The 27,806-nt window shown below is 46.9% G+C and overlaps 1 protein-coding gene across 1 annotated transcript; it reads left to right on the top strand.

Annotated features, from left to right (window-relative positions):
* Positions 1 to 416: 416 nt before the first annotated feature.
* LOC135401249 (acetylcholinesterase-like) lies at positions 417 to 27,143 on the top strand. The gene is made up of 8 exons (XM_064633534.1): positions 417 to 486; positions 725 to 787; positions 1,044 to 1,284; positions 1,376 to 1,583; positions 12,177 to 12,503; positions 14,436 to 14,698; positions 23,763 to 24,238; positions 26,911 to 27,143. The coding sequence occupies exons 3-8, from the start codon at positions 1,060 to 1,062 to the stop codon at positions 27,092 to 27,094; spliced, it is 1,683 nt and encodes a 560-aa protein (XP_064489604.1). The 5' UTR covers positions 417 to 486; positions 725 to 787; positions 1,044 to 1,059; the 3' UTR covers positions 27,095 to 27,143.
* Positions 27,144 to 27,806: the final 663 nt, after the last annotated feature.

Below are 27,806 nucleotides of genomic sequence, written 5' to 3'. Positions count from 1 at the left end.
GCATCGCAGAAAGAGATAGCACAGGCATCGCTTATCGCGTCAGGCTTTCGCTGGGATAATGCTGTCCCTCTCCCAATTTCAGGAACTGTTACTTTTTCTACTATCACACTGTGGGATGTGTTTGGGACCTCATTTCGTCGGGCTGAGAGCGATTGCGCTCAGAAAGTCATCGCGCGTTATGGTCCAGTGTCCCGAAAAGCAAGATGTTCGACTATTTTTTCCGATGAGATAGCTCGTGAATATCACTGTCAATTATCATGAATTTGACTGAATTTTGCACGCTCTTCATATTGGTGGGGTAACAATGTGACCTTTCCTTGGCAAATTTCCGTTATGGGCACCGTGTTCACGCGCGCCTTTTGCGACACCTAAGAGAAGAAACAGAAGAAGGAGACGCGCCATGAAGCTGACATCAACAGAAACCACTGTTGATACGACCCACAAAAGCAGCGTCGTCTCTGTCGATATAGAGCAGAACTCCTTGGCGTAAGAATTCCCATTGCCGTTGCACAGTACGAAATCCCCATCTGTGTAGAGCCTGGAGAACATAGGCTGCGCACATACGTGATAACGTTCATTTACCTGCCTAGTCATTTCTGTTAATTGCATAAAGTTTATTTGCAACGAAAATTCGCGGGGTTTATTCGTGACTGTTTCGCTACGAAATAAGGCCTACCATTTGTTTTCGGATGCATATTATTCTATACTTTCCTTCTTCTAGTAGCACAAAATCGCCTGAAATAGACGAGAAGAATCCTCGAGACAATGGTGGAAATGTACCCAAGTGGTAAGTACCTACGTGTTAACCCTCTTCATTCAACTGTAGCCAAACCAAGAACAACGAAACGAGGCCATGTAGTCGGGCCGCAGAGCACAAGATATAGGAATGACACAGGCTTTCTTTGTGTCGTTTCATGATTGAATCGAAGGGGCGAGGCCTTCACCTAAGTAAACGTGTTTCTCATCAGGACACGCGAATCAGAATATGGTTTTCGAGGTGATCAGCGAAGGCTTAGGTGGTTTAGATGGGCGTATTTCTATAGGGTGCTATTTCTGCCAATGATGGTCTTCCTGATGGTGTTGACCGGCTACTTCATCGCTACACGCACGGTTGTTGCTTCGGCACAAGGTCAACCCCGAGCCTTCCTGCGGCGCTCTGTTGTGCAACAGTTCAACGCGACAGCTGTATTCCAGGTCCGTACTAGCAGTGGCATGGTCAGCGGACGCTTGCTGACCGTTGGATCTCGAAGGCTAAAGGCGTTTTATGGGATCCCTTACGCTCAGGTAAAATGCTTGTCCCTTTTGTATTCTTTTTGCCCGCACAGTCAGTGTAAAAAGGACGACTTCCGTACTTGGTATAATTATATGGACGCAGGCTCCAGTCAGGGAACTGCGTTTCCGAAAGCCTGTACCGGTCGACGTACCGGACAACGTTCCCGACGTTGTACTTGTCAGGCGAAAGCGGTTCCCCTGTCCACAAATCAGCCCAAGAGGAATGGTTGGCGAAAGGTCCTCGAACGAGAACTCCACCGAAGAGTGCCTTCATCTCAACGTCTGGGCTCCGTCGGACATTGGAACTCTAGGTAGGAGGGAGAGTGACAGGAAAGAATGATACGCCATAGCTTTGTTGGCGTCAATTATCTTTGGCACGATTTCATCATTGTCCCCTTTTGATCGTCGCATAAAGTCTATTATTAAACGGGAGAGGATTTCTTGAATGCACGTTTGGGCCTCGGCGAAGCCGTAGCGTCAGTGGGGTCTAGACTAGTGATGTGCTATCTCCGCCTTGATGGTTTCTTTATCGCGGTCCCGGTTCAGTTGGGAATATTTTGAAGAATTAGGTGGGTGATTTCGGGCAGAATCACGCAGGGTAGTCAGGTCGAGCTCCACGATGTTTTTCATTCAAAGATATATGGTGTCCCAGCTAAATGCGAACAGATTTAAAAAAAATACATATATAGCTTTTTTCGAGATGAAGTAAGTTGCAACGTAGCATATGCTGAACGGCACTTCTTAAGAGGGCACCAGTAGACTCCTAAGGCAATGTCATAATTAACTTTCAATAACTAACTTTTTAATTATAAAACCTACAAAGTTCTCCCAATGAGAACATCTGGTCACTTTGGTCACCTGATACCGTAGCCGTTTTCAGAACAAAAATCCGTTCGATAGATCGTCCGCAAAGAATTCGTGAAGGAACGCAATTTTTGGCTTTCTTTCTTCATTGCGCACCTTCGGAGACGCGTTTTTACTTCACCCTGAATGTGAGAGGGTGAAAGAGCAAACTATCGCCTCTTGCGTCCTGGAAAAAGATTAAAAGAAAACAGGAAATGCAGCCCAAGATAAGGGCAGTTCCGATAGTGTCACCCGACACATTTGTTTTTGTTTTGTTTCCGCGAGTTAAAGCTCATCTTCGACGCATGAGGCGGCACTGTGCTCCTTCACCCTCTCACATTGGGAGTGAAGGCAACCCAAGCAGCAAAATGTACTGAAAGTCGAGTGCAATAGGGGTGGACGGGTAGGTGGAAGGCCTTGAACAGACTCGTGAAACTAAAGAACAATGATAAGACACATACCGTCCACCCCTATTGCACTCGACTTTCAGTACATTGTGCTGCTTGGGAACACGCTCCTCTGGGGATGCGCTATCAACAGAATAAAGAAAAAAAAGTGTTCATTCACGAACTTTTTACCGTCGATCAATCGAACGGATTTTTGTTCTGAAAACGGCTACGGTATCATGTAACCATAGGGACCAGATGTTCTCATCGGGGCAACTTCATCGCTCCTATAATTCAAAAGTTCCTCCTCCTATAATTCGCTCCTATAATTATTGAACGTTAATTGTGACATTGCCTTAGGAGTTCGCTTGTGCCCTTCAGCATATACTACATTGCAACTGACTTCATCTCGAAAAAAGCGATATATGTATTTTTTACAAATCTGTTCGCATTTAGCTGGGACACCCTGTATATTGAAGCCTAGTACTTAAGAAGTGCATCGGCGGGTGAAATAGCTGAAAATATCTTATACTGTTTTGCTGTTGTTAAATAGTGCACAAAACTGACCATTTCGAGCACTGCGCTTCCTCGCAAATTCCCAGCCTGGTATCTTCGTAGCCCTAAAGGCCATGCAGTTATTTTTTCGCAGTGGATATTCTGTTGACCAGACCACAGAATAACGGCGCGCTTTATTCTGTTGACCAGACGGTCTGATCCACGGGATAATCCTCCGCCTATCCGTTTGGGCGTGACGTCATCGCCGCGGTTGCCCAGTTCGAACCAGACTGGGTGTCTGCGCCGTTCACCGTAGTAATGCAAGTGGGCACGACATTTGCCTCGTTTGATGAGCTCAGCTTGGCGATAGCTGAGTACGAGCGAACTGTGTACGCAGAGTATTGGATCAGCAAATGCTGTACTATAAGCGGAGCACGGAAAAAAGGCATCGTACGCCCCATGAGTGGCAGCCTGCAGTACTAGAGCTTGACTTACAAACATGGAGGACGACAACATCAGTCGGAGTCAACGGGATCTCGGCCTCATCAGACGTAAGCACGTGCAAAACGATTAGTGTTTTAGTTATCACGACAAGCGAACGGGAAAAAGAGCTACAGATGGACAGTGACGGCACCGGTGTCTTTTTCCTTCCGTACAGAACTTTCAAGATTCACTGCCCTGCAGAGATATGCCTGCTCGCCTCTACGGATGGGAAAAGCCTCGAGGTGGAAACATTTTCGGACGAGCACAACAATCATTTGAGTGAGGTACGGATTAACCCGCACGCTCCACTCTGTCTTCTTCGCTGCTTTCATACACCCTTTTCTTTCAGAAATGCTTCAATCAGCTCTCTCGGCAGCGAAGGCTCAACCAAGAGGAAAAAAACGAAGCTACAAAGCTGCTTTCAGTGAAGGCGAACAAGAAGTGTGTTCCGAATCACTTCCCGAATGCTGGGAAGAGAGTGCTTCTCAGAGACCTGCACAAGCTCTCAACCTCAATGAAAGCAGAAAAAGTGAAAGGCTCCACGCTGGAAACGATTGCAGAAGATCTAAGAAAATCGGGTGGCGTGATGAATGGCCTTGTAAATGACGACGACCTGTTCGTTGGGCTCTTCTACCAAAACAGTGACATGAGGAATGCGTACATGAACTTCCCGGAGATTGTGTTTGTTGACGCAATCCATAAAACTAATGACAAAAGAATGCCCCTCTACGTCGTACTTTTTGAAGACTCCAATGGCGAGAGTGAGGTGGTTGCCCTTGTGCTTTGCGCAAATGAGGAGGAAGCAACCCTGCGGGCTCTGTTCGACAGATTCTTAGCGCACTGTGGGCCGACCAGCCATACCAGCGTCAAAATGACCGACAAAGACTTTGTGGAGAGGAAGGTACTAAAAAGTATATTTCCCTGCGCAGTGCATGTGATATGTCTCTTCCATGTGCTGCGCACGTTCAAGAGAGAAGTTACGACTGAAAAAATGGACATCACCAGTTGAATACGAATCCATCTCCTGGAGGTACTTCAGAAATTGTGCTATGCAGAGTCTGAAGATGAATATCATGACCTCTATCAACAACTGCGGAACACGGAATGCAAGAAAGCCATAGCATATTTTGATGTGAACTGGCACGGGATCCGCAACGAATGGGTTGAAGGACTGAAGCACAAAGCAGAAACCTTTGGGAATTCGACAAACAACCGCGTTGAGGCCATCAACCAGAAAATTATGCAGGTTATCAAACGGTACGCACCCCTCCACGAGATGTTTGCTGACCTCATCACAGTCGTCAACAGTTTGCGTGTAGAACGGGACCACCGAGCAATGGAAGCCCTGTTGAAAGCTCCAGTGGAACAAACTCTCTCAATGCGAAGAGGCATACTGAACCTGCTTACACCATATGCGTCTTCAATCATCCTAAAGCAGTTACGAAAGGCCTCAGAACTGAACTCCTTGGATTATTATGACCTGACTGTGACAGAACAGAGCTGCACGTGTAATCTTGCAAGATCAATGAAGTTGCCATGCAGGCACATATTTTTCTACCGCAGGTCACTGGGGTTGCCGCTCTTTTTTGAGGAATGTGTAGCAGTTCGGTGGACAAAGAACTTTTACAAAACGTCCTGTCGGATGTTCATCGCGGAGCCTGACAGTGCTGGCCGCACAGACGTTCTCACATCTACCATGCCCCACAAAAAAAATAATGACAGAATGTCAGAAGTACCGCCAGGTTCTATTGCTTCTGCAACAAATTGCAACAAGGGTAGCAGAGCTGCCCATGAGACATTATCAGCAGACCCTGGCCCTGTTGAAGCAGTTGAAGTAAAGCATAGAAGAAAGGAAAGAGATCCACCTTGCAGAATTAGTCATGGCTGGTGAGGGCACAGATGTTTCACAAAGGGTTACCACTCCAGGTGAGTTTGCTAAGCCTCAGGTTAAGCCTAATAGTGAATAGTCATGATAATGCAGAATATACATAGATGGCAGCGAGCTACAACACTACGTGGATCTGCCCTTCACCTTGCTGTTTTTCGTCTGTCGGGCGCTTGCATTTCAGTAGATCAACCACAGACCACAGCAGCAGGAAGTTCCAGTAGCTTCAGAGCCCAGGATGCCCTGCCTCCCCACCACTACACAAGACTAGATGCTGTTGTGCAGCCGTCAGGTAATTGCCTTTCTTTCCAACGGCGCGGTTGCTCGTCGGTCATGTCTGTATGGCTGCTGTGTCACTAGGGTGTGATGCATGGTGACGGCCAGGACTTGCATTTCAGTAGATCAATCACAGGCCACAGCAGCAGGAAGTTCCATGAGCCCTGCGTGTCATGAGCCAACCTACACAACGGGCATTTTGCCAAGCTCCATCCAACAAAATGTGGGCCCACCATCCATTCCACATATCACTGTTGAATCTTCTGAAGGTGAGTTTGAGTATTGTTGGCTAAAGCTGTTTATCTTTAGACTAAGTTGTGTTTATTTACTTTTGCTGTATAAATCTAGGTTCCACAAATCCCTTCGGACATATCCGGATGCCAACTTCATTAAAACACAGTGGACGGCCAAAGGGAAGGGGACAGACGGTCACTGGACTCCCACTGAAGCGGAGGTGTACACGACCAGTGCCGTTTCTCAAGAAGGCCCCTGTGGATCGTGCAAGGATTATGCATGGTTGGCTTGCTGATAGTAGGACCGTGGCCCTTGCGTTGAATGGAATTAAGATTTCAGAGGATGGAGTGGAAGCCATACCACAAAATGTGTCGTCAGCAATTCTTGATGTTTGCTGCAATCTGTCAGAGCTAAAGGTGTACTTCGAAGATGGTGCATGGTTATGTGTGACATCAATGGTGGAGATGAAGCAGAAAAACCCCGTCTGGATCTGTCCAACGTGCAAGAAGAAGATTGGCACGGCAGCCTCGGCATGCTGCGACTCTTGTCTAGAGTGGAGGCACCTTAAATGTGTGTCACTTGACAAAGTGCCAAAATCAAGCACATGGTTTTGTAGAGAGTGCTACCCTCCATGCACATCATGCACAGTGATGATGATTGTGTGCACCAGTTTGTATATTTTGTAGATAGCATGAAGTAGCTTATCAGCCGGTATGAGCCAGGAGTGATGATTGTGCGCAACAGTTTGTATATTTTGTAGATAACATGAAGTAGCTTATCAGCCGGTACGAGCCAGGAGTGATGATTGTGCGCAACAGTTTGTATATTTTGTAGATAACATGAAGTAGCTTATCAGCCGGTACGAGCCAGGAGTGATGATTGTGCGCAACAGTTTGTATATTTTGTAGATAACATGAAGTAGCTTATCAGCCGGTACGAGCCAGGAGTGATGATTGTGCGCAACAGTTTGTATATTTTGTAGATAACATGAAGTAGCTTATCAGCCGGTACGAGCCAGGAGTGATGATTGTGCGCAACAGTTTGTATATTTTGTAGATAACATGAAGTAGCTTTTCAGTCGGTATGTGCCAGGAGTGATGATGATTGTGTGCAAGTTTGTATATTTTCTGTATAGCATGAATATGGTTACCGGCTGCTGGAAAATGGACGATCTTATTCGCGTATCTGTACACCTTTTGAAGATCTTTGTGTGTGTCTCACAGTAAAAGTTTCTGGACATTCATGTACACGTGTTTTTGATTGTTATCCTTTTCTGGTTTCTAACGGGCATGGCAATCGTACGTTATATAGTCAAATAACTTAAATCTAGTCACCATATTTATTCCCGAGCCAGCGGTCGTGGCTCCAGCTTCAGGACTCCTATCATGATATACTGAACAGTGCACGCAGCATTCACTTGAATTCCCTGAGCAATGCATGGAGCAACATGGGAGATATTTCTTGTGACTGACATAACTATAAATCAACATCAATGACTGTGTGCAAAAGCATGTAAGTTGTATAAGCTGCCATGATCCATGGATTAAAGAAATTTGGCTCTTCATGAACTTCCTGTCTTGCCTTTAATCTTATGAAAGAGGAGGCGTTGTCACAGAAATAAAGCCAGTCCGTCTGGCGTCTGGTAAACAGAATAAAGTAGCCATTATTCTGTGGTCTGGCCAGCAGAATAAAGCGCGCAGTTATTCTGTGGTCTGGTCAACAGAATAAAGTGCGCCGGTATTCTGTGGTCTGGTCAACAGAATAAAGCACGCCATTATTCTGTGGTCTGGTCAACAGAATATCCACTGCGTTATTTTTTGCACACTTCTTGCCCCTGTGCTCCTGTACTGTTTGCTCCATCTTTGAGGATCTAGGGTTGGCAGGTGTCCAGATAAAAAATCGCAAAGTCTACTCATTTGCAAAATATTGCACTTTTTCAGCGCGTAACTGCTTAGGCTACAAATACCAGAGGGGTTTCATAGCTGACATCGTTCTGTTCGTCTTTAAATGCTCTGTCCATTCATAAAAAAGAAATTGTTCGAACATCTCGGGCATACTTCCTGACGCACGTTTAGTAAGGGGGGGGGGGGTAAAAGGTGGTTTAGGGGAGGGATGGCAAAACGTCGGTAGCGCATTTTTCATATTCGCCCACCCGTGACGTTGTACATATTCATCGAACATGTTGTTCATGATAAGTTTGCATAGCGTAATGAAAATAATCTCATTTCAGACCGAAGTCCGTTGCGGAGACTCAATAGTAACCCCATCACAGCAACGTGTATGGCGCGGTGTCAAAGATGCGGTAGCGTTTTCTGGCACCGTATATTGACGAAGCTCACACTCAAGGTGGGAACTAAGAAGTTGCGGATTTCGTGCACGATGGATGAGATCATGTGTCATAAAGCATTGAAACATAATCCACTTTCTGAGCAGTTATTTGAGAAGCGATCGACAGAAGCGGAGAAAGCGCCTCTTGTCGTCGCTCCTGTTGTCTTCATGCGACTTCGCCTAGGCAGAACATATATTCCTGTTGTGTGTGAAAACACAGAAACCTCAGTGCTCCTTTATAACGTCGTTTAATGAACAGATCCCATAGCGCAGACCGTGTGTTCTATGCGGACTACGGTGGTAAGCACTGCAGGTGCTAAGAACTACGACGCAAGGGCTACCTAGTGGCAAAGTGGGTGTTTACTGCAACGGGACACGGGAAGAGTGGATGCGATGGCGTCGGTGGCGTAGTTAAGCACAATGCCACACTGTATACAACCTGAGATGTACGGCAAAAAAAAGATAATTCGAAATGCGAACCTGCCCAATATTCAGATGCTTCATTTGCCGGCGCAAGGCATTGCGAACTATCGTACAACCAACAAACGAGGATGCAAACACTTCCAGCGCATTCCTGGAATACAGTCCTCACATCTGTGGAGAAACCAAGATGAACAGCAAGCAAGGATATCGACTTTGTGAAGTGTACGTGGCAAAAACTTCGAAGAGTGCATGGAGGAAAGCAGTCTCTCACTGTTACACAATTTGTGTTTTGCGCATATGCCAATATTCATGCCGACCTATGGAGCGTGACTACTGTCAGTGTAGATTGGTATTTGAACTTTACCAGAACCTTATAAACCAGAACATTTTGAACCTTATAAACCAGAACTTGACTATCTCAAATGTAATATGACTACACGAAGGGACGAAACTCTGCTGTGCGCCCTCGCTGCGCCTGTCAGCGGGAAGCCGCGGGTCCGCTGTCCGCGGGAAGCCCGAAAATGAATTTCACAGATTTGTGAAGTGAATTTTTTTCACTACACTCTGAGTTTATGAATCATGTCACGAGTGGGAGAATGTAGAAAATGCGCAACCGAATGTGCCCGTTTCTGCCGTACACCCCTCACTAAACGCACGTTAGGAAGTATGTCCGAGCTTTTACAACAATCTCTTTTATGTGAATGGAAAGAGCGTTTAAAGACGAACGAAAAGACGAAGAAAACAATGCCACCCATGTTAACCCTGTGGTAACTGCAGAAAAGCAGTTACGCGTCGAAACAGTGCATTTTTTTTGCAAATGAGGCGACTTTGCAATTTTTTATCTAGACACCAGCAAAATTTAGAACTTCAAAGATTCAAAGCAAACAGTACGGCAGCACATGGGCAATAAGCGTGGAAAAAATGGCCTTAATGGCTACGAAGATAGAAGTTTGGAAAATTGAGACGAAGCGCAGTGCTCGAACAGTCTTGATCAGTCTTGAACATTATTTGTTAAAAGACAACTATAAGATATTTTCAGCCCATTCCTGCGCCAATGTACTTTCCAAGCTTTAATATATACTGGAACGAAAAAAATCTAAGAGGCCGACCGGACCACCTTGTCTGATACTGCCTGAAATCACCCAGGACAGATTTAGCTGATCGGAAGCTTTTTACGACAACGATCCGAAAATATGACGAGCCAAGCACCTGATTCCTTTGTAGAGACTGGCACCAGTTTCGTGTTCTTGAACATGATAGCTTCCAGCTTGCTTACTTGTAGAGCGCGTCCGATGTGCAAAACTCCCTACTGTGTGTTCCTTTGTGGTTGCGTGTTAGCGTTACGGAGGAACCAAGGGAGTGGATGACGTACAGCCGTCGAGAGAGTACAAGCGAGAAGTCGCGGACAGAGGGCTTGTGTGGGCCCTGGGCTGACTTCAAGGGGAACTGTGCCAAAATGTTTGTGAAAATTCTACCCCCAAAACCAGGGGAAACCATAGACAGCACAGCCGGTGGTAGGATTCGAATACACCAACGATCGGACACCTCTACCCTCTCTACCATGCCGCTACTCGCCCAGTGTGTCACAACGCGTCTTACGTGATGTCGTCCACGTCCTCTGGTAGCACGAACGCCGCAGAGCGCCGCGGATTTATGCAGGAGAGCCATAGCTTTATCCAAGCAGCAGAACGTGAAAGTAATTTGCTTCAACGTTATCAAGTGACGAGTTTATTCGACAACAGGCGAGCGGGTCAGCTATCATAATTAACAGCTGTTGTAGAACATGCGTATCACACAGATTTCGTCGAACACTTTATTAGTTGCAGGTAGTAACAGAAATCAACAGTATGGACCTTTTTCACATGGCTTTTGCGCATGTTCTGCGCTAGCGAGGGTTCCCTACATATTCAGTCGATGCTGCCAAGATGGCGCCGGCTGTGTTTCGACGCGCGTTTCGAGTGTGGAAAATGTCCATTACGCCCAGAGCGCGCACTTCATGCGGCATCGATGATCGGACAATCACTTCGAGCATAGACAACGTGCGGCAAATCACGTGCGAGTCCATTATCTCCTGTTGTAAACAGCACAAACTTTCACAACAGCAAATTCAAGCAGTCTTTCACCGCCTTGCTAACCGTAAACACTGTCGGATGAAAATGATACACCTCATTAGCTGGCAAGTCCGGCTGCCGAACCTGCCGGCCAACAGGGTTGCATGGCAACGAAAAAATTTGATACGGGGGCAGCTGGTGTTCTCTCCTGCACGGCGGCGCTGCTGCCGCGCAATGCTATGGGATCGCTCGTGTCGTTGGAGCTCGGCGGGTCCGCTGTTGTTGATTTGCTGCTGCTGCTCATATTGAGGCTATGGGACCCCGGAGTCACAGCGTAAGCGATGTGCTGCTGAGCATTGGCGCATGTATAGAGTTCGCAGATGGTGCAGATATGCTGCTGCGGAAGATGCTGACGCGGTTGCCGAAAATGAGGAACGTAAGCCGCGTGCGGCCCATAATGCTAAGAATGAAAGGAATGCGGCTTGAAAGCGTGGAGCTAGTTGGCGAAGAAGTTGGTGAGGGTTCTTTCACTTGTGTTTTCTGCTTGTGCGGGGCTTTTGTATTTGTAGAGCTTTGTAAAGAGCGCAGCCATTACACTCGCACAGGTGTTCACAAAATGCGCACCAAAGTATACAACCACTTCAGAAAAAATTTGAACTCGTTTGTAGGCGAAATTCGTGTTTAACACGCGGTCCACATCATCCTTGGTCGGGTTTGCTGTTGCGCCGCACGGATATATCATGTACGGTGACAGCGCAGGGACTGTCCTTTATCTCCCGCAATCCTCCCAAGCAGCACAATGTACTGAAAGTCGAGTGCAATAGGGGTGGACGGTATGTGTCTTATCGATGTTCCTTAGTTTCACGAGTCTGTTCAAGGCCTTTCACCTACCCGTCCACCCCTATTGCACCCGACTTTCAGTACATTTTGCCGCTTGGGCTGTCGCGTTTCGTACACGTTTGGCAGTGAGCCAAAGAGTACAGTATATTTTTTTCAGACAGAATTTCAGATGAGGCTGTGTCCTGTAGCTTAGCCTGAAACAACAACATTAAATGATGACGAATGGGGAGTTTGAATGGGGGATGAATGGGGAGTTTCATCGCCTGAGGCGATACCCTACCTCACTAGTGGCGATAATCTGGTGAAATGGAATACTGAATCGTATTCCGAAGTCCTACGGTGTCCCATTTTGAAGTGTTTTTATGGCAGAGCGTTGGTGCGCTGGATTTGGCCATGGACCAAGCAATTTTGATATAGGCAGAGGGCGAGACCCCAGCTGATATAGATACACAAAGTGCCTTAAAGGTGCAGGCTAAATAGCTAATTTCGGGATCCGGTTTGTACGCTTTTTAGCTTTTCACTGGAACGTGCCCAGCATTAAAAGAACAACTGTACACTGACTTTCAAACCAGCACCAACATTTTATTCTGCAATTCTGATACGTACATGGCTGATCGCAGGTGACATAACGTTCGTTGTTACCTTTGCTCACCCAAGCAGGACGACGAACGGTGCTCTTCTACATACACGGTGGGTACTTCGAACAAGGGAGCAACGACCTTCCATCCAACGACGGTCAGATCCTGAGCGCGGATGGAGACGTCGTGGTGGTCGTGCCCAACTACAGACTTCACATCTTCGGCTTCCTTAACGCTCACATGGTGACAGCTCCCGGCAACGCCGGTGTATACGACGTCATCCTTGCGCTCCAGTGGTGTATTCGCAACATCGCTCAATTCGGCGGGGATCCCGAGAAAATTGTGCTCGTTGGACGAGACGCCGGAGCGGTCATTGCCGGATACCTCATGGTCTCCCCGCTCACAAAAGGTGAGCTGCACTAATAGGGTACGCGATGGACATTTAAAATGTTTCGTCAAGAGTAAGATAGAGCAGGGGAGACCCGGGAGACTTGTCACAGTTTTTAGTTCTAATTTTGCTGTGATGAAAGTACGTTTGTCAGGCTGGTGAAACATACGCTGGATTTTGGTTGCGATCTTTTAGCTACACAACGCACATATTAAACTAAAGCTGGCTTCAAAGACAGTATATAACAAATTGCGCGGAGCTCGTCAAGTGTCACAGTACGCCCCAGTAGCGGGACAAGTGTATTTTCTCGTAATCTTTATTGTGGAGGTGTACCGAATGGAATACTTATTAGAAGTGCATATGGAAAACAAGCAGAAAGGATCTATTTTCTTAAGCTTTACATTTGCACAATGTATACGTTTGTACTAGCTGTACATGATCCATGGGTGCACTGCAAGCTAGCCATTCCTAGATATGCAAAATTTCCGGAAATTTTGAATCGCTCGAAAAAAAACCCCGTCTTTTTCGGGGTTTTTTTTTTTCGAAAAATTGGAAAATAATGGAAACAAACGCGGTTACTGCTGAGTCGAAGCATTGTCGGCCAAGCCACAGCATACAATGAGCTAGAAACTTTAGTAGTGTTCACCCTCTAGGCATAAATGCAGAGCACAGCATCTCATGAGACTGCTGTCTACTCAGCGATAAGTAATTGGAACAACCCGTCCACTCCGACTACAACTCCGACATTATGTGAACGCGACGGCGATCGCTTGGAGCAGCAAGACGGAGCTCTAAGTTGGTGGTTGTCGGCGGATTAGAGGCACCCAATGCACTTTTGGCGGTTTGGAACGCATCGAAGGCACGAAAATTTACATTTTTGAATTTTTTCGCATGGAAATTTTGGACAATTTTTCCGGAGACGAGGAAAAAAACGAAAAATAAATGTTTTTTTTTCCCAAAATGTCCGTTTTTTTTTTTTCGGGGCTTCGCATCTCTAGCCATTCCTGGCTGTAGACCGGCATTGTAAATGTAAAAACCGCTGAGGTAAAGTCACTGTGGGTGTCGTAGGAGTCCTACGACACCCACAGTGACTTTACCTCAGCGGTGGACTTAACTGTGGAACGTATTCCACTGAAAATCCGTGAAAAGATTTCCGGATCCGTGAATAAATATTACGAACACGTGCATTCTTTAGAGCATTAGTGTTCGTCGCGCAAAATTTGACAGTTGCAAGCACAGAAAATTTTACTTACTCGTCACTGAAACAAGTGTTGTGCTGTATGCAGCTTGCCATACTTTCTATTACAATGAAAGTTTCTTCAGATAGTGGTTGCTCATGCTGCTAACAGCGTAAAATGGCTCAGCTGCTCTGCTTCGGTTGCTTTAAGCAACGAGTGTGACAACTGACCCGAGTGACAACTCTCTCAGGTCTCCCTTAAGCAAGATAGCTGAAGTGGAGTATCCACAGCACATAATCATTGAGCCTGAGGAACGAAGCAGGAACTGACAAACACGATACAAAACTTTGTCGAACTCTGTACACACCTTTTTTGAGTCGTGTTTACTTGGTCCTACTTTGTTCCTCAGCCTCAATGATTAGACGCTATGGATGTTGCGTGACAACGACGGGCCGTCAGCGTTGAAAGGGCTGGATTCACGCAAGGTACTCATGCGCGTTTGAAACGCGTGTATGATCCTATATGTAGGGTTCTTTCGACGACATGAACTGGTAAAGCGGTGAGCCCTTATTAATTTAGAGAGTATAGTTCTGGTGGTTCTCATGCTCTCACAAGATGATCACAATAACAAAAGATGGAAAATACACTATCTTTTGATTGAAGAGATGTACAATAACTGGACGCGCACCGAGAGCGCTTTCACGTCATATCATTGCTGTATATTTACCCACTGACAACTATATTCCACTTAACGATTGATCCTTCTGACCCGAAGGTATGGTGAAACGCTACATCCTCTTGAGTGGCTCACCCTTCTGGACGCCACCTGACAACCACGGTCTCTCAGCACTCACCAATCTGCGTGCTCTCGCCAAACACTTCCACTGCGACCGCGAAGACGATGTCGAATCCGTCGCGTGCCTCTCCCAGGTCGACCTCTACGACATCAACGACACTCCCGACATCCATCGCTATCGCATGTATCCGAGTGACAACGATGAACTCTTGCCCTTCTTTATACCTGAAGGGCTTCATCAGGTGCGTATGGGCTTTCCATGTCACATCTATGCTTTCACACGTGCTTATTATAGCGCAACCGATGACTTTGTCTGCGGAAGGCGAAGGCTGGGTTCCACGAATAGGCACTTGTTCGCTGCCTGCTATTGAAAGAAAACTAGGACCGAAGGTTGCGTTCCTTTCAGGGACCATCGTAATCCCGTCAAGACTATGGCTTTCGGGCACGACCTTGTTCGCCCCTAGCTTCGAGCCTAGTTCAACCCTATCATATAGGTGGCGACGTGGAACACAATGACGTCATTCGTTTGCAAACAGGGAGAGGTCTAGTAGGAACATGAGCCCTGCACTCATTGGCTGCGGTCTGGAGATCACGTGTTCAAGCGCGGCTACAAATCCGCCTTAAGAGAGGGCACGCCTTCGGATGTCACACCGTGGTCGCATCCAAGCTACACCTGCGGATAGAGTTGCCGGGGGGTTAGCAACTCCAGTTCATTGTAAAATGTGCCGAGCCGCAGCGACATCCGCGTGCGAAAACGCCTTGGGAAAACGAAGAAGAGCACCATCTCCATGTACAATGCATCCGCCCGGGAAGCGAGGATGTCTCGTGAAATCTATGAAGAGCGGCAAATTCGTCTAGTTATCGTGCTTCTCATTACGTACCGATGCATACAACCTCGCAGTCGTTACAGACGGTGTTATCTCACCATCTTGGTCACCTCGCTGTGCGTCGGGAAGTCATGATCTTCACCACTCGAGCTGCCTTTCTTTCCATCCACAAAGACGGAATGGCGGTCACTTCCCAAAGAGAGCCACAACGCTGCGACCTTGTTCCACTAATTCAGATCCCTTTTGTTACTGTAAATGCACTTTTTCCGTTGAATCTGATGCCTTGTCGTTTGTCTGCCTGTACTCCGGTCCCAGGAAGATCCAAGGGTCTGGTGGTCCACTCTGGTCCAATCCCAGAAAGACAGTTCTTAGCTCCCCGACCTTTGGCGTCCTGTAACCTTGATCTCCGGAGAACTGTCTGCGGAGATTAGACTGTTCAGAGTGTTTAGGCTAATGTTCCGTGATTTGAGAGGCAGAAGTGTGAGCAGCTATGCGGAACATGCGTCCGATATCAAGGCAAACAGGTGCGAATGTGTAAAAAGTGTGGGAACTTACGGAGACGCAGATAAAATAGTGGATGTAATTGCAATACAATAATTCTTTCAAGTAACTGTATAACAGTAACAGTAATTGTATCATGCATGCATGATACAATTTTGCCAACACATGTAAAGCTCACACCAAACGCCACAGGTCTGAGCAAGCAATCTTACCTGTGGTTCACCACGCTGACACAAATCACTCAAAACACACACACGAAAACACAGGAAGAGAATAGACTGAGCGCAGTATATGGTCACTTAAATAACTGGTTTATATAATAAATATAATTTATAATGTACAATAACATAATTTATATAATATATTAATAACTCCGCTGTTACCTACATAACTAGCGCATTTACATTTGTGTTCTGTTTACATGTTATTCTGGAATGTATTCCACTTAATGGAAGAGCTTCTCGGTATCTGTTCTTGTTAGTAACACGATATCTCGAAACTGGTTTCAACTACGAGACCACTTTCTGTATGTGGTTCATAATGACACTATTTTGTAAAAAAAGAAAAAAAAAGACGTCAAAATCGTCGTGCATCAATTAAATGCTGAATTCCGGATGCCGTAATGGGTAATACGGCTGGGAAAGACGGCAGTACACAGACAACGGCGAAAACAATGTTTGATCACGCGCTAGAAGTGAACGGAACATTGGATATCACAGCCCCGACTGATCTATACGCCGTAACCATGTTTACCAGTATGCGCAACGTAGCGTAGCAATTACGACTGAGCATTTATTTTGTTTTGAGTTCCACGAAGTTCGTACATATGACCACTCTCGTCAAGGTTAATGCATTTTTAACGCTATAGAAAGCTGACCTTAAAGCTGAGCGTAATGACGGTAATCCTGTGCGAAGCCGCCGACAGTGGGGCCCGTCTTTTGGCAGACGATTCAAACGGCTGACAAGGTGAAGCAGAGTTTGCTGAAACGTTTTCGTCTTTCTGTCGAAGTGTTTAGGCTAATGTTCCGTGACTTGAGAGGCAGAAGTGTGAGCAGCTTGGCGGAACACGCGTCCGATATCAAGGTAAACCTGCGCGAATGGGTAAAAAGTATGGAAGCTTACGGAGCTGCAGATAAAATAGTGGGAGTAATTGCAATGCAGTAATTCTTTCAAGAGATAATCGAAACCATCCATAACCGGACCATAAACCCGGCGAAGTGACAATAGAGTCAATCGCGGATTTTGCAGATGAATACATCTCGTTATGAGGGATGGACCTAAACGAGGACAAGGTACCCTCGAGACCAAGTAGGCCAGTTCCCCTAAAGGGGAACAAAAAGATAGCACCAACGACGAGACCCCCAAGAATAACCAGGCGAAAGGCGAACAGAAAAAACAAGGTCGCGATGGCAGACAAAAAGTAAAAGCTTTTGTGGAAAAGCAGTCGATTTTATGACACAGGCGCATGGCAGAAGGGCACGTTGCCGTAGGTTGTAGAAATCAACATGTAGCGACGGTCTACGAAAGTGATAATAGTGAAAGTGAGGATGACCTAATCAAGCCTTACTTGTATGAGGTGCAAATAAATGGTCTACCATGTACTGTGCTAAGAGATAGCGGGGCGAGCTTAGATTCAGTTCATCTACGTTTCGTGTCGCCAGAAAACTATCTAACCAAGTGCGTGTGGGTTCGAGAAGTAATGGAAGAATAGACAGTATGTCATTCATTACATACACAGCTACAGGTTACACACTGAAGCTGCTGTAAGCGATCGACTACCTAAGAAGCACATGTACTTGCTCTCTAATAGAACTGTCCAATTAATGCGGAAGGCTGGTATGCAGCGGCGTAGCCAGACCGCCAAGGTAGGGGGGCTCGACACGAAAACTCGCCCCCCCCCCCGCTGATCCTTGGTGGTGTGACAACACACAATACTTGTGCACACCGCAAAATGCGGTAATTTATTTGGGCGTTCACAATACGATTACGCAGTGATGTCCAATGAGGCGGTGTCACGAGATCGGAAGGATTTTGAAAAGCTCATACTTTGAAAACCATTCAAGAGTGCCGACTACATAGACACCAGGAACTGTAAGAACTTTTGCGATCGTCACACTGTCCCCCCCCCCCCCATATATTATTTTCTCCTCGGATTTGCGCGATTTGCGTGGATCCGTCGTGGCAGGTAGGGGGGGGGGGCGCCCCCGCGTGGCTACGCCACTGCTGGTATGAAACAGGAACCAGAAACAATTTGCGCAATGACAAGGGCAGATGCGCGAGAAGGACAGTGCTAATGACAGAAGCGATAGCGAAGATTCATCGCGGCTAGTAAACGACCGGAACGCAGACAGTGAAGAGGACTCGCTCGGTCGCGAATGTAGGTTAAAGGGACTATGAAATTTCATCGAACCCCCCATATATATACTTTTTTTTTCGGAAACGGTTCTTCCCGCCGAGAAACTAATATGCCAGAATTTTTTCCGGGCGAAATCGCTCCACTCTGTGAGAAGTGTCCGCTTCAAGTTTCTTTTCCGCGTTCCTCCTCTGGATCGCGCAACTAAGTATGCGGCCTGTGCTGCTGGCCCCCGTTACGTCACCGGTGTTGCACAACGCTAAACAAAGCTGGTACTGCGCCTGCTGCGCTAGAGATCGCACATACAAGGTCACAAGGTCCTCTGGTCTCAACTCAGGACGGAACCATTACGTTTCTCTTCATTGCGGGCGTTCGGATAATACGCTATAATGAGCTGCTTTTTGTTGCTGTTTGTTGTTGTTGTTGCTGTTAGCTGCTGTTTGCTGTTGTGTGTGAAGCGTTTGCTACACTTGCGCTGGCAGGTATGACATGTGAGCTGTACTGTTTCGTTGAATATAATCGTCTTTTGCTCGGCGGCTGTTCACAACAAGGAACGCAACACCCACATCCGTGGCTATGAGGTTTTTGCTGACGAGATACGTGGGCCTTTAGCGATTCACCGCAACGTTGTATTGGTTCTATCGCCGTCACCAATTGAAAGTGTCTGGTGGTTGCCTGGCGTTGCAGTTATATTTACGTATTGGCGTCTGACAACAAGGCAAGTGCGTTGTGAAGAGTGACTATGATATTGGGAAGCTGTAGCCCCTCCTTGCTCGATTTGTTTGTACGAATTATCTATGTAAAAGACTGAGTGGTCTAATGTTTTGTTTTACCTTGTTCCAACTCGTGTTCTCCATTACTATTACTATTCAAAGCAGATTCGCGCTCTCCAGCGATTCTGATTTACTCTGCATTTCGTGGTCTACAGGCGCGATGGGCTGGCCGTAGTTTCTTCAGTCAAAGGACATATTGTTTGCCTAAGAATATGTTTCACGCAAGAATTCGTGTTTAATGAGGCATTCAGTGTTGAGCACCTCTTAAATGTAAACAGTTAACATTAACAGCAACCATGCCTACAGAAAATCAACTGCAACGTATTCTGTAAGAGTATTGTGCACATTGCATTTATTTCTGATGACTGTTTCCAACCAACCAGGTTTCCAAAATATGTTATACATATGCATACTACGTATAATACAATGTAATACATCCATAATTAACATTGAGACTGAGGGACACACACTAACGACACCAGCTCGCCTGCTTCATTGCCACCTTATAGTATGGTATTTCATAAGCTTGAAGTCACCAGTTGAGGTACCTGGATCCCCAGAAGTCACGTAACATACCCTATATTTTGGAATTTAAAAAATAAAAGGGGAAGTAACTGGTACTATTTCAAATAAACTGCTTCTTGGTCTTCTAGTGGAAATCTGCCTTCTTCGTAAAAGAACTGTCCACTTTGCCACCTGGACAGCTCCTCAGTCCTCAGCTGTGCAGGTTCCACCGAGGATGTGCGCTCACATGAATACGTGCCAAGGACGAGGACATTAGGCTCAAACAGCTGAAATGTCGGCATTTAGCTCACATAGTACGATAAGTAAAATACACAAGAGCTAATACCTGAAACTACTCCACATATACATTATATGTAGAGTTCCGCGTTTTCGGTTTTAATCGAAAAACACAGAATGCAGAGGGACATTCCAGGACATGACACAGATAAATTACTACACATGCCCAGCAAGTTGTTGATGTAGATACAGAAATACGATGGTTGTGAAAAATGTCTGTTTACTTTTTCGTTAGCAGTGAAACGCCATCGCACCGAACAACGCCATGTTGAATGAGCGTCGTGCGGAAATTACATTTCTATTTGCCGATAACTGTCGGGTAAACCATGTACACGCCAGGGAAAACATCAAAAAACGCCGATTTCGAGGAAATCAATAAACATCGAAAAACATGCGTCGAATCCGCTCAAAAATACAAACCGAAAAGGCGGAACCCTAAATTATATGCTACACATGCATATTTTTTATGCATATGCAAGCACATGATGTGTTTTATGTTACACTGCCATACAGCTCATCTAGCAACTGTATTGGCACCTATGTTATCAGCAAATAAGGGCTAAAGTCGCTGCACAGGCTTTACAGGATGGCCTGAGCTAGTTGAACTGGTTGGACAGAGCTGTACACCACTGATATGGTAATGGTTAGTAAGGTTATTTTTGGTAATGTGAAACAAAGCACAGAATTGTAGCTGGAACAAAAACTCCTCACGACATGGTGCATCAAACGTATGTTTCTTTATTTTAGGGGTGAACTGCAGAGCAGTTACTGGAGTTGTTCTGGAATGTTACCCCGGTGAAAGACTTTAGCTCCCATACACTGGGGCTGCCCTGGTTTGAAGGAAGAAAAAGAATAACTCAGTATGCTACTCCAGTTCCGGTGAATGCTAATGGACGTAATTCACCTGAGTAATGATTATAAGATAAGGAACAAAAGTCTGCACCTCTTAAAAGTAACCTAACTTATTCAGGTGCCAACCAGAAAATGTCTTCCTGAATATCATATTTGTGCATATGATAAAGTAAACTGAAATCAAACAACAAAAAAAGGAAAGAAATTTGCGAACATTATACAGAGCCCGAAGGCCGGTAGGCAAAACAATGCTGCAAAGAGGAATCTGGAAGGCGGCTGCACAGCATTCTTCTGCTCTGAATAGTGGGTTGCAGTGATCAGGCTGTCTCACCTCAGGGGTTTCAGGCTCCGCTGAATAGATTGCCTTTAAACATGAAAGCAGATGAGCGAAGAGAAAAGAATGGATACATATGTTCAATATATTACATAAATATTCTGTTGAAGTATGGTTTTTAAGTTCATGCTAAGCGAAGTCTACAACAACAACTTTATTACAAAATGACGACTGGGGAGTTGCATCGCCAGGGGGCGATACTCTACCCTATTGTTGGTGGTGATGCGGGGAATGAAATAATGAGCCCCTTCACAATAAGGATCGAACTGCCATGGTGTCCAGAAAGGTGAAGAGAGCTTTGAGGGCAGAGCGTTGGTGGGCTGGATGTGGCGGGGGACAAAATAATTTTGCGAGAGAGAGGAGGCGAGAGTCTAGCTCGTTAAGGTATCCGGAGAGTACGGTTCGGGAAGGTTGGTAGTGTGGGCAATGGAGAAGAATGTGCTCTATAGATCTTCTACAGCACCGCAGTGACTGCAGTGGGGAGAGTCAACTTGCCCCAAGCGGTAACGCCACTGTGCTGTGAAAGCACATCGCATGCCGCATCGATGAACTAATGCGGCATCTTGAAGAGAGATATGTCGAGGCATGCGGAAACCGAGCGCTGGATCAACTCTGCTCAGCATGCTGGGGGGAGAATGCCACCGGTCCGGTGGCGGGTAGCCAGAGGAGTCACGAGACGTCGAAGTACGGACCGACGATCTCCTGTCAGCAGTGCAATACGCATCCGCCTCCGAGACGAGAGAGCTGCTTTGGCAGCGCTGTAAGCCTGTTCATTGCCTTCGACTTCGCAATGCGCTGGAAGCCATTGGAGAACGAGCCTGTGCCCTGCTTCGTAAGAAAGCTCCGCAAGGGGCTGTATTTACATCCTTTTGACGACATATTGTGCAATCTCACAAAATTTTAGGAGGTCTGCTCCAGATTTTGTGGTGTTAGTGGGGTGCAGGGGTTTTTGGATAAATCACTGCTTGGTGTCTTGTCTCCTGTCTGCCTATACTCCGGTCCAGCGAACCGGTAGGGACGTAAGAAGGGAGTTTCCTCAAGACGAGAGTCACCGATATTCCGAACAGAGACTGTTCTTCTTCTGGGCACCATCCTCGTCATTGGCATGGTATTTAAAGGTTAGGTATGACGTGTTAAAGGTTCATGCGAATTGTGGGTCAACAGCCCGGACGGAAGAAAGGATCCGTACAGGCTTTTACGGCCGGAGTGAATGGCCATTCTCTCCAATCATGAGTAAGGTGCCCAGAAGAAGAACAGTCTCTGTTCGAAATATCGGCGGCTCTCGTCTTGAGCCAACTCCCTTCTCTTCTCTTCACCCTCCGGTCCAGGGTGTGGGGAATGCGGCCATCGTTACTATCAGTCGGTTCGCAACAACGGTGACGCGCTCGTTTGGGAAGCCGAAAACAATTACATCGGCTGCAAGACTCACGACATCCTGACAGACTCCAACAAAAAGTGTTAAGATGAACAACGGCATGGGGGATGTTCCGGCGATCATCAACCTCGCCTTTGGCAAGCATTCTAAGTATGACAACGGCCAACGTTGACGTGGGAGATGACTTAGTCAGTGGCAGCATGGGCGTCTTTAGACATATCGAACGGAACGTGGATTGCAAGGTGCAGCGGCTGTCGTTACATATCTCCTCCGAGGCTACCATGCCCAGGTCCAGGATCGCGCAGGGCCTCCTTCCCTGCATTCTACCCTCATGGGTACCCATCGGCTGGTTGATGATTCGTGTTTTTAATGGCGCAGCGGTAACTACGACCATAACCATCGGCTGGAGAAGCGTCACAATCACTCGCTATAAGCGCGTCGGGAGTCTCTTGTGAGAGGAATCATTTGTGCGTTGCCCAGATGAGCGCCATTACCATATACAAGTTTGAAGAGGCCACCTATAGGGAGCACCATTTGCGCCTTGCCTACGCAGCCCTTTCCAGAGCCACAGCTATCGAGGAGCTGTATCTAAACAACGCCGACAGAAACTTCATATTCTACCACAAGAACGGAGCACGGGACAGGTTACTCAAATATGAGATGCGCAGACTAGACCACAACAATGTACATACAACTCTGAAGATTTCCGAAAATATGGTGCAGCGGGCCAGGGAGAAAGACAACATTGCCATAGTGGCCGTTAACGTGCAGAGCCTGCTACAGGCCAGAGCCTGAGCAATGCACATGTTAGCGGCATATAGCAGCTGCCCCGGTACAGGCCAAGTGCAACATCGTCGCCCTCTCAGAGGCCTCGACCAACCGACCGCAAGATGTAAAAGGCTTCCGATGCGTTTACCAAGGGGATGAAACTCGCTTTCGCAAACTTCCTTTGCGGACTAAAGTGAGGCGCTACGAGCTTTTCGCGTCATCAAACGCCATGAAACGTCGGAATTTTTATGTCGAAGCGCGAGTTCTGAACTCTCACCAGCCCTTTGGCTCCTGTGGCCACTCCTCCGGTATGCGAGCGCTCATTTGACCGGTTTTAAATTATGAGCCTTCCCTGGCGCGCGCAAGCCGGCGACTCCGTGTCGGCGGTGCCGGAGCAACTCGCCGTAAAGTTTCGAAATAAAAGTAAAGTTTTGGACCGGAGAGTCCCATCAACAGCCGTTACTAATTAGCAATCATTGTGTGAGGTTTCAAAACAAAAAAACATTTGATTCTTTCCGTGACGCCATTAAACGATGCCCTAAAGCCATTTACCTCAAAAAGAAATTCAGTGCAGCTGCTTGTCTACCGACCGTTTTGACCCCGGTACCTTTTCTTTTTTTGATAATCCAGTTCGTGAGCCCTTGTATTGACCGCAGGTTAACTAATCTGTGGCGGTTAGAACAAACGACAACGTAATGCGCACACGATATCTTCTTCCCCAGGTCGCTGACTACTCAGTTGTTGATGTCTTGCTCGGCAACGTTATCGGAGAAGGTCGCCAGATCGCGTCCAACAGCATCAGTATTTCCTTATCCAACCTGCTCAACAGGACACTACGACGCTTTGGAACGTCGTATCTCGGGAAGTTTGGCGTGCGAAGTCCCGAAGCAGCCATGAAAGAATATGACGTCTATGGAGCCTTGAGCCGTGAAGCCACCCTCGGAGATATCGTAGGGGACTTTATGATACAATGTCCTCTACAGTTTCTGGCGGATGAACTGTCGAGTAGGGGGCGCAAGGTGTACTATTTTTTGATGGACTACAATCCTTGGGCGGAAGTTTTGCAGAACGAGGGAGCGAGGGCTTATCACCTGGACAACTCCCTGCTCTTCGGCGAGCCCATGGAGAAGGCTTCGCCTCAATTGGTAGAGTTGAGCAAGAACGTCATCTATGCGTGGACGACGTTTGCGAAGACTGGGTGAGTTTGGCACATTTGCTTTTCCGGCACCCGAACGACACTCCTGGTAACGAGTCCCTCCCCCCCTTTTTTCCCCGTCCAATTGTGTTCATCGTGGATTGTCGTGTTCAAATGTGGATGGATAAAAAATAGCTGATCACGAATGCCAGGAACACAGTATGGTTAAGCGACGTCTGTAGAAATGTATTTGTGAATCTGGCTTAGCAATAATGGCAAATAACACTGTACCGGTGAATAATATTTTGAGTATTCGAACGAGAGTAGCGCTAGTAATAGACAAAATGGCGTAGATGCAGGCTAGCTGGTGGATGAACTCCATAATGTAATGTTCTGAGACTGTTAGCCAGACCCAGGCTTTTACATTACGGAGCGCTAGTAATGATCTATTGCAACTCAGCTACCTTCTAAAATAAGAATAATTAATAATTGGGGGTTTACGTCGCGAGACAACGGAGATCATGAGCGACGCCACAGCGGTCGGTCTGTGGATTGCTTTTGCCCACCTGAGGGTTCTTTAACGTGCGATGAATATCTTCTAAAGGTTACTTCTGTTAGTAGTAGATGCGCTTATACGCCCTCCTGTGGGCATAGGTAACTATCCGTTCCCGCTTGTTGGAGCATTGTGTTACCAATACCGTCGACTGTAATATCATCTTCACCTTGTCAGAGGCCGTCGTTTCTTCGACGCAAATAGCCCCACGGAATACAATATTGTGAATTCAAATTCGGTGATTCCGGTTGTGGTGATACAAGTTTTCCGAAGTGACGCAGTCATCGAAGTACATTTTTGTGAGCCACTCATTTGGTGCGAGACGAGTGATAACCGTTTAGAGCACCCTTGTGTGCATGAATCAAGATATAGATTAGATTACAAACGTAGTGCAGGCGAAACTAAAATTTAAGACTTAAGAAACTGTACAACGCACTGTATTGTTCATCGAACGACTTAAAGGAGCATTAAAGTTGTGTTCAACATGGCCAAAAACCGCTGTCATCTTGTAAAGCAGTATGTGAAAAGCATTCCTACAATATATTACTGTCCAAAGTTGTTTCACCGAGGCGCAATTAATTTGCAAAATCGCTGCCGCGGTGACAGGTCGGAGCGCTCCAACTGCAGAGCACACCCACTCTAGTGTGACGTTTGTGGTAGAGAGCCCCCTCATCCGTTTGTAGAAAAAAACCGTCTGCTACGAACACTGCACCAGCTCCTGTGGCATAGTAGTTAAGAAGCTCGCTTTCTATGCCGAGACTGGGAGGTGACACGGGTTCGAATCCTGTCACCTGCTGTGCTGTCTGAGGTTTTCCCTGGGTTTTCCGGAGACTTTCCAAAAGAATGTGGGCCCAGGACGGCATAATAACCCCCTGTCCCCCACTCCTTCCTGCTGTCCCATCTCCATCTGTCCACGTCTATACGCCCCCATAGCCACAGTTGCTTCGCGGCGCTAACACGGAATTAAAAAAAAAATACGAACACTGCGAGCTGTTTCTTGTCGACTGCTATTCATTACATGATTATATCACGTTTTCTGAAAAACAAAGCATATATGCAGCCCCACAAAATAAGATTGCGATCACAAGAGTTATATCCGATTATCAATTACCGCCGAGCGCGTCGTCGTACGTCAACGATGGAACAGCAGCAGATATTTCCCCTTGGTCGGCATGGCGATGCAATACCGCACGTACATACATGTCCGTGCACGTACCCACCAATTGCCACGTCCCGATGGCGTCGCTCAAGACCTTCCTGGTGCGACAGCACAGTACCAGTACCACACCAGGAAAAGGCACAGGACGCACTCGCTGCTCATAAATGTCACAGTAGCAGAAAGCAAGCAATGATGGCGCTATTGTGGCGCCACCTGTTAGTCATTGAACCAACTGTGCGGTCAGCCAGGTCGCACGCCGTCGGGAAGCACTGGGGAATCGCTGTATATCACGCAGTTAGATTCGTTCGACTCGTTCTTCCCGTGGTGTCAGCGGTCCCAAAAACTCGAGGTTGTGTCGTAGATAGCCTTCTAAATACTCCTTTTCGGACATCACGCAGCCGGAGAACGCCTATCGTATCCGAAGCGGTAGCAGACGCTCCGGCCCGCGCGGTGTTGCTCATCTGGATCATGTGATCCCAGGTCCAATGAGGAGCGTCCCTACCACTCACGTCACATAGTGACGCGCGTGGCGGCGCTCCTCACGTGTCTATTGTGAAGGCGAAGGAGGGTGTTTCGCGCACGGGAGGTTCCGGGGGCTATTGCAGGCGTCCCAATTTCGCTACGGTTCTACTAGTTATAGGAAAACTGTTTTCGGGTGCCAAACATTCCATACGGACCAAAAACAGACACAAAGTTGTGTACCTCTAGACTGCTCCTTTAAAGCGTAGAGGGTCAATTCTGATGTCAGGAGTGCAGCATCTCATGCCACGAAATGTCCAAGAGGCATTGCAATACATGCGTTTTACGGCAAGAACATTGGCTCTCTACGTACCTCTTTATACGTAACATGAAAAACGGTTAGGAGCAACTAATATTTATTCGAACAAGAACTTTCGTGCAAGAGACTGCACTTCATCAGGTAGACTGCACTTCTTCGCGGGCTCCTTGACAGTGTTTTATTTTTGTCCCCTTTTCGACGTACCTCTTTATACAATGACTTATTGTGGATTTTTGTTCCTACAGCTCTCTCACGCTGGCAAGCGGTCTACCATGGCCCGCGTACACGAAGATGAACCGGACCTACGTCATATTCAACGGCATCCGCGACGAGATCCTTCACGGATTCCGCGAACGCCAATGCTCCTTCTGGGCGAAGCCCCCTCCATCTCCGTCCTTCGCAGATTTACCCTTTATGAAACAACCTTAGCTACCACCGTTGATTTCCATATTTAATATATGTACGTGTGCATGTTTGAGACCATGACAACGACTCTGCGATCAATGGCTTTGATTAGGTGGCCTCTGCATGGGTTTATCGACGAAGTAAAGCGGAATAGGATGCGATGCTTTATGCGACGTATTGGTCGCCCGTTGACAGCGGTCTCGCCTTTGAGGTCAGGTACGCTAAGAACGAATCCACAAGGTAAATATAAATGGTAGCGAAGCTTGCATTGGCCACCACGTCTTCAAGGGCGGCCATGATAAAGACCGTCAGCGCCATCCATCCGTTGCAGGGCAAACTACAAATTCGTGTCATAATGACGTCACCTGGTACGTCACCATTACGTATAGCGCGGGCCGTGCGCTCGCGCTGCGCGTTCCTTCCGTCGCGATGTCGAGCCGCGGAATATCACAATCTCTGTTGAAAGCAAATCCAAGAGCAAAAACTCAATTTGTAAACAGGGAAGAATGAACACTAGCGACATGCGTGGCAACAAAGGACAAAGGAGACCAGGTGGGGGCTTTCTTTCTTTTATCACAGGTAAATTCGCCATGCTGTTGTAAACAGTATAAATACCCTTGATGTTCTGAGGCTGGAGCACAGTGACTTTTCAGTGATTTCCATCTTTCATCATAAATACCCACGACAGAATAATGTGCAAAATAACCAGTATGACAGTCCATGTACTGAATAAGCA

The sequence above is a fragment of the Ornithodoros turicata genome, chromosome 1 (assembly GCF_037126465.1).
Source record: "Ornithodoros turicata isolate Travis chromosome 1, ASM3712646v1, whole genome shotgun sequence".
NCBI lineage: Eukaryota > Metazoa > Arthropoda > Arachnida > Ixodida > Argasidae > Ornithodoros > Ornithodoros turicata.
Note: the sequence above shows the minus strand (reverse complement) of the source record. Positions and strands in the feature narration are given on the sequence as shown.